The 7101-nt window shown below is 47.5% G+C and overlaps 1 protein-coding gene across 2 annotated transcripts; it reads left to right on the top strand.

Annotated features, from left to right (window-relative positions):
* The first annotated feature begins 2781 nt into the window (after positions 1-2781).
* Positions 2782-7044, top strand: LOC117645039 (transmembrane protein 184C). 2 transcript variants are annotated; one of them, XM_034384927.1, is made up of 9 exons: positions 2782-3339; positions 3516-3552; positions 3632-3837; positions 3910-3984; positions 4063-4269; positions 4357-4459; positions 4543-4717; positions 5014-5122; positions 5375-5535. In XM_034384927.1, the coding sequence occupies exons 1-9, from the start codon at positions 3077-3079 to the stop codon at positions 5385-5387; spliced, it is 1188 nt and encodes a 395-aa protein (XP_034240818.1). In that variant the 5' UTR covers positions 2782-3076; the 3' UTR covers positions 5388-5535. The 2 variants fall into 2 exon arrangements, with proteins under 2 accessions (XP_034240818.1, XP_034240817.1); XM_034384926.1 differs by lacking the exon at positions 5014-5122 and having other exon boundaries at positions 2785-3339; positions 5375-7044.
* The last annotated feature ends 57 nt before the right edge of the window (positions 7045-7101 follow it).

Below are 7101 nucleotides of genomic sequence, written 5' to 3'. Positions count from 1 at the left end.
CGTGCGACCCCACCAATGGATTGCTCTCCGAACGGGGAATCCCTTGGTGGGGTCACACGTTTTGTTTGAGTCCTGTTTAGCGACTCTGGAGCTCAAAACGCGTCTATATTTTTGGCCGCCGGCGCCGGTCCATTGTGCTGCATGGTGGCCGAGCGCTTTCGGAGCGCTTGAGTGTGTGAAATGTGAAATGCACCCCGTCCTTCCACCCTAAGGGCTGCGGTCGAAGGGAGCAACCACCTCGAACGCAGCACCGTCTGCGGACTTTTCGTCGCTCTGTCTCTCTCGCACTCATGGGGCGCCCCGCACAGGTGCGAGAGAGACAGAGCGACGACAGCGAGTCTGCAGGGTGCGGCGCTATTCTTAGGCGCTTTGCAACCTCCCCCTCCGCCCCGCCCGACCGCGCCCCGCCCCTTCTGCGTTCCGAAACGACAAATAATTTGGTCTCGCCGTGACGGCCGGCCGAAGGAGTGTCGCTCTGTCTCTCTCGCACGCATGCGGCGTCCCTGCGAGAGAGACGGGGCGACGCTCCGTTCTGGACGGTCTCGGTCATCGAGGGGGTTCCTCCCTCGGTCCGGGAAGCTTCGGGCTGATTAACAGTGTCCTCGTCGCCCTGTCTCTCTCGCACGCATGGAGCGTCCGGTTGGAGTGCGAGAGAGACAGAACGCTGTCCGGAACGGGGCTGCCGCAAAATGGCCTCCGTGCCCATGGTGGTGCCCCGCCGTGTTCAGGAACAGCCGTCAGCGCCGTGAGTGACGGCAGGGTACATCGGAACGCGGGTAGAGAGAGACCCTCAGGGCCGCCGCTCCGCTTGGGCTGCGCCAGGCTGCGCGCGCGCCTGGTCCATATGGGCGCATGCAGCAGCAGCAGCGCCGAGCCTTGCAGTCTGTCTCTCTCGCACTCATGGACCATCCCGTAGGCTGCCCATGGGCGCGTTGGGGGTGCGAGAGAGACGGAGCGATGGACAGAGAGGCTTTGTCCGAGCGTTTCATTTGGAGCCATTTTACGGAGCCGCTCTGCCGCTATCGCAGTCACGACCTTGAGGCCATCAAGGGCCCTCTGCCCGACTGTCTCTCTCGCACCTGTGCCGGGCGCCCCGTGAGTGCGAGAGAGACAGACTGCGGGGCGCTCCGCCTGCCCCAACTGGGGCCGATTGGCGCACAGTGAGCCAGAAGGCCGGTGGAGGCGCCCAAAACTCCAGACGCGTTTTGAGCTGCAGAGTCGCTAAATGGGGCTCGAACTGAACGTGTGACCCCACCATGGATTGCCGTCCGAACGTGGTACCCTTCCTCGCAGTGCCGGCGGCGTTGCACTCCTTTCCTTTGCAACCCCTCTCTGCGTGCGTTCGATTTATATCGATCGTTCTCGATTTTTCTCGCGGCTTCGCGAGAAGGAAAGTGGCTGGGGCTGCGCTGCCCACGACCGCCGTGAAGACAATGTTCGAGCGGACAGGACGGCGTTGGCTGCACTTGGCATCCCTCCCGGCAGTGAGTCAGTGGAGCGGCGTGGCCGTGGCGTAGCACAGTGGGCCAGATGACCGGTGCGGGCGGCCAAAACTCTAGACGCGTTTTGAGCTCCAGAGTCGCTAAATGGGACTCGAACCAAACGTGTGACCCCACCAATGGATCCCTAATTCGGAGAGCAATCCATTGGTGGGGTCACTTGTTCGGTTCGAGTCCCATTTAGCGACTTTGGCGCTCAAAACGCGTCTAGAGTCTTGTCCGCCTGCACCGTTCTTCTGGTCCACTGTGCGTCGCCGCCCTCCTACGCCCCTCCGCGGAGGGGGGCAGGTACGGCCAGACGTGCGTGGGACGACGCGCTACGTCACACTCAGTGACTGCCCCGCCCCGCCCAGTCCGCGCCGTGACGACACACAAGGCCGCACCTTCTAGTAGTCTCTGGCACTACCCCACGCTCTCGGCTTGCCGGGCCCGGCGGGGGGTAGCCCCGCACAGTGGGCCACAAGACCGGCGCCGCCGGCCAAAACGCTGGACGCGTTTTGAACGGATGCAGCACGAGCAGATGGCGACCAGCGGCAGCACTGTCAAACACTTTCCAAACTCTCTCCGTGCGCCTCTCGGAATGCGTCTGGAACTTTGACGAGTGGGAATGTTCCAGGAGGACGCCCTCGCATTCGAATAATGGAGTGGGCGAAGCGACCGCATCCGACCGACCGCGTCCGCGCCGTCCGCGCTGTCTCCTCGAAAGACCGTTGCTCCTTGATTCGCTCTGTCTCTATCGCCCTCATGAGCTGGCCCTGGCATGTGCGAGAGAGACAGATAGCCCTACTGTCTTACTCTCGGCGCCTGCGAAGTGCTGGATAGGCCAGCCCGCCACACTCCTCTGTGTAACAGAACCGCCTACCTTCCCCGTTACCATTACCATTAAGGGCTAGACCACACATGATCGTATGCCGTTTCGGGCCCGGAGCGCACTATCTCGTGGGAGCGAGAGAGACGGCCAAACAAAAACGGAAAGAAAGTGGTCTTAGCTGTGTACACGTAAGCTAATCACCATGCTTGTCCAAGTTATTTTTAATTTTAGGTTTAGGAAATGTGATTTTAAACGTAAAATGCGTCATTTTGCCGATTTTGACACCCATTGCGTCCGTCGTATGACACATGCTACTTCGTGTTAAAAGTGAGGACTTAACTGTACTTTACAAAAAAGCGGCAGAGTCTGGAAAAGCTGTAAGTCATGCTCTGTACTCTACTCTCTCCCCCTCCCCCTCCCCAGCGATCGTGCATCGTCATCGTTCATTTCTCATCATGTGCCGCCACCGCGATTTCTCATCCTGTTGTTTTGATGTTTGAGGCGAAGGAAGGGACAAAAGTCGCGAACAGCTTTGAGAATCACAATGTTGTGGAAATTTGCTGTGTTTGTCGCGGACTCTGCGTGGCCGGCGCAGAAAAGTGTCGCATAATGACCCGTGCGTTGCCTCTGAGCCCCGGTGCCAACAGGCAGTGCAGTGCAGTGTGTCTTTCCTAGCCTTTCCTTATCAGACGTCAGTTAGTCTTCGTGATATAACCTCGCAGATAGTGGGGCTCAAACGTCCAGGGTTTTACCAAATCAAACAATTATGTGCCTCGAAGCGCTGCTCGGCTTCGGCCGAAAATGGCGCTACTGGATTCGGCCGGCGGTGATGACCGTGTATGCTATTGTGATCGTGATCCTACTGCCCATCCTGGTGATGAGCGCCGTCAAGAATGGCTTCCAGAAGACTGACCAGGGAGTGCTCATCGGGGGTGTTTTCGTCCTCATGGCCCTCCCCATCGCCTTCTGGCAAATCACCCAGCATATGGTTCACTACACAAAGCCCAGGCTGCAGAAGCATATCATTAGGTGAGCGGTGTTACCTGTCAAGTCCGCTGTGTTGTTACATAACACCTCAACACGTCACCTTGAACTCTCTTGAAACAGTTTCTACCTTATCCAATGATTTTAAAGGAAAATATAACAGAGCTTCTGGTCGTTTTCTATTCTATATAATCTCATCCATGTATTTATTTTCTTGGCAGAATACTCTGGATGGTACCGTTGTACGCATTAAATGCGGTAAGTTACACATATTCCTTTTAAATCAAAAATTAACTTTGAAGTTCTTCATTTAATTGTTCCGTCTCGTCTCTCTCAGTGGCTGGGTTTGATTATGCCAGCACAGTCCATCTACTTTGACAGTTTACGTGAATGCTATGAAGCTTATGTAATCTACAATTTTATGATTTTCCTGTTCAACTACCTAAATGAAGAGGAAGTAAATTTTGTGGCTAATTTAGAGCTCAAACCTCAAACACATCACTTATTCCCCTTGTGTTGTTTACCGACATGGGAAATGGGCAGGTAAGGTTTTCGCGTATGGGTGTTGATCATCAAGGTCTTTCCTGTTCTAATCGTTTTCTGCTTTGATAACAGAGAACTTGTCCATAATTGCAAGCATGGAATTCTACAGTATACAGTTGTGCGACCTGTGACCACAGCCATTTCTTTGTATGTTCAATGACTTGCGTGAACTTGTGAATTTTGAAGCTATTTTCTTCCTTGCCTCATAATCTTGTTTTGTTGCAGCATATGTGAACTAGCTGGGGTTTATAGAGAAGGAGAATTTCGAGGTGATTCAGCATTTCCATACATGATTGCTGTCAATAACTTCTCCCAATTCATAGCCATGTACTGCCTTGTCTTATTTTACAAAGCTAACAAAGAAGAATTATTGCCAATGAAACCTATTGGCAAGTTTTTGTGTATCAAGGCAGTTGTATTCTTTTCTTTCTTGTAAGTACCAGTAGACAACCAACTGTGTTCATGGAGCTGTTTTTTTGTCATTTTTTCTCCAATCCATGTTTTTTTTTAATGTTTTAGCCAAGGAGTAATTATTTCAGTGCTGGTATACACAGGAGTGATTTCTTCTGTGTTTGGTACTGAGGACAAAACTGATGTGAAGGACATTTCTTCAGGACTTCAGGTAAATCTAATTTTTATTGAATCTTTTTTAATTATCAAAGAAGTGAATCTCATATGAAATTTTATTGCTTGTTCCTTACTTAGGACTTCTTAATTTGTATCGAGATGTTCTTAGCAGCGGTAGCTCATCATTATAGTTTCTCCTATAAGCCTTATGTGAACGATGCAGCAGAGCATAAGTCGTGCTGCGATGCCTTCCTTGCAATGTGGGATCTGTCCGATGTCCACTCAGATGTCAAGGAGCACATCGGGGTTGTCGGTAAGTCAATAACACCAACTTTTGGATTTAGAGTGTTTTTTTGCACTTTGCGGCTGTTTTATTTTTGCTTGGTTGTGGCTTTAGTATTGTGAGATTTGATTAACCAAATAGTATAATATAGATTTCTTTTTTAAATAAGCCCCTCCTAACTCAAACTTGCATGATATTGAAAATCTTTCAATCTTCACTAGTCTACATTAGTTCACAGTCCCGAGCAAAAATATCAACTCTCTAGATAATGTTACACTTATGTCTGGCTTGCTCAACCCCATATCTTGGACTATGCTGATATTCAGGATACACCCTGGGCCGGCATATTGGTGTTCCTGGTCTCTACAAGCGTGTTTCTTCAGAGGCTGATGAAAGGTCTTACCTCCTACTGTCAACTTTCTCAGATAATGAAGGGTACGGCTCTGACCTATTGGGATTAACCTGAATCATAATAACCACAATTTGAAACTCTCATTTTTTCCCCTACCTATTGCACTGATTTGCACAATATTTGTGGAACCTTTCTGTGCATGTTAGTTTCATCTTCCTTACCAGTGGTTGTGGTATTGCTGTACATGCTTTCTGCTTTTGACCACTTTTAAGTTTACGTGCCGATTCAATTTTACAGCATTTCTCAGATAATGAGATTTGTTTCCGTTTTCACAGGGAGCACACTTAGTCGCCACATTCGAGGCAAAGGAATGTACAGGTCCCCAAGCGAAGGAACCCGTCTATTGCACCCTGTGGAAGTGGACTACGCACCTGAAGCCATAGAAGATATATCACACCGAAGTGCCCCGGGTAGACTTGGTGCCTCTGCTCCTTACCAAGGCTACAGCAGTATGATGGACAGCCAGCAAACTAATTCCGTCAGTGGAAGCAGTTCAATCACAAGCCGGACTGTTTCTCCAACACTTAGCCCGAAAGAAGAAGATGAAGATTCTCTCATGGATTTTACTGAGCTGTCACCTGATTCAGAGTATCAACCTCCGCCGTGCCCTGAAGCTTAAAAATGATCTTGCAATAATTTCAAAGCATTGTTGTTTGTATTTTTTATTTATTAGAGATAAATATTTTGACAAGTATTCTATTGTGATGGTATTAGACACGTCATTCTAAAGACAGTCAGTGCTGATCAAAATTCTTTATGTAAAATTTGAATTTTACATTTTTAGGTTTAGAAGAGCATTATAATTTAAATCTTTTACTCCATTTTTGGGCCTGGTGGAGAGGTTTCCTGTTACTCTTTGGCAATTTAATTGTCTTGTGTTGACTGCAGTATAGTAATCTGTTCATTTTTTGCTGTTGCAAGACAATTGTTTCCATGTTGTCAGCTACATAATGTATTTATAACTTTTTATAAAGTGATGGATGTTGAGTGTGCAATACTGAGCATGGTTTTGCGTGATCCAATATCTACATAGTATGTTTTCTCTTGACTGTGACATGAATGCTGTGATTGAAAATAATGTCTTTCTTGTTAACCTGGGTGCATTTTGCTTCAGGGCAAATGCAGATTCTCAAGGAAGATGCATGACAGTAGTTTGGAATGCCCAAATGCTTGGAAAGGTTGAGCCTGACTGCAATAATTGCACCAATCAGATATTTTATTGTTTGAGTAATTGCTAAGATGATAGTTATTTTAATAAATGGCAACTGTAGTTACATATTTTACTGCCTTAGAAGACTATATTTCTGAATACTTCTATGTATTTGTTAAAATTATTTAGTGTGAATATTAAATATACATTGTATGTGCTTAGCATGTATGCCAAAATGTGATATGTCTATTTTTTCTAGAAGTTATTGGTATCTGTAATAATCTAATAGGGTCTAATCACTGATTGTACTGAACTGAATGACATTCCCTTGTAAGCCCGGTTATGTATTTTATTTCCCCTCTTAAAGATAGCTTAGGTACCCTCTTGTACCCTCTTACCCTCTTGTAGAGTCTATCTTTACCATGCAACCTTTCTTTTTTATTCCTATTGGTCTCCTTTTATTCATGAACACTTTGTAAATTATTTTGTGCCTGTCCCCTTTTGTGAGTTTGTGTATTGTCTTAGTTTTTCATTTGGTATCCTTGAAGACCATTATCTCAGTGCTGGCCTATCGAGTGTATTGCTTCACATGATAGGCCTAGAGCTTAACACATTTCAGTCTTCAGTGTTTCTTTCGTTTTCTAGAAAGAAACGCTTTGAATTAGATTCCCCCAATGTCTTTTCGTTTTCTGTACATTTGAAGCGACCATTTTATAAATTTCAAAGGGTAACCTGTACACTAGCTGTGTATCATAATTGTGATATTGAAAGTTTGAAGTACACTAGTCCTTGTAAGATGTGCTTGTCTTTCTTACCCACAATCTTTTAACTGCAAGAAAAAAAACTCAGCCT

The sequence above is a fragment of the Thrips palmi genome, unplaced genomic scaffold (genome assembly GCF_012932325.1).
Source record: "Thrips palmi isolate BJ-2018 unplaced genomic scaffold, TpBJ-2018v1 HiC_scaffold_18, whole genome shotgun sequence".
NCBI lineage: Eukaryota > Metazoa > Arthropoda > Insecta > Thysanoptera > Thripidae > Thrips > Thrips palmi.
Note: the sequence above shows the minus strand (reverse complement) of the source record. Positions and strands in the feature narration are given on the sequence as shown.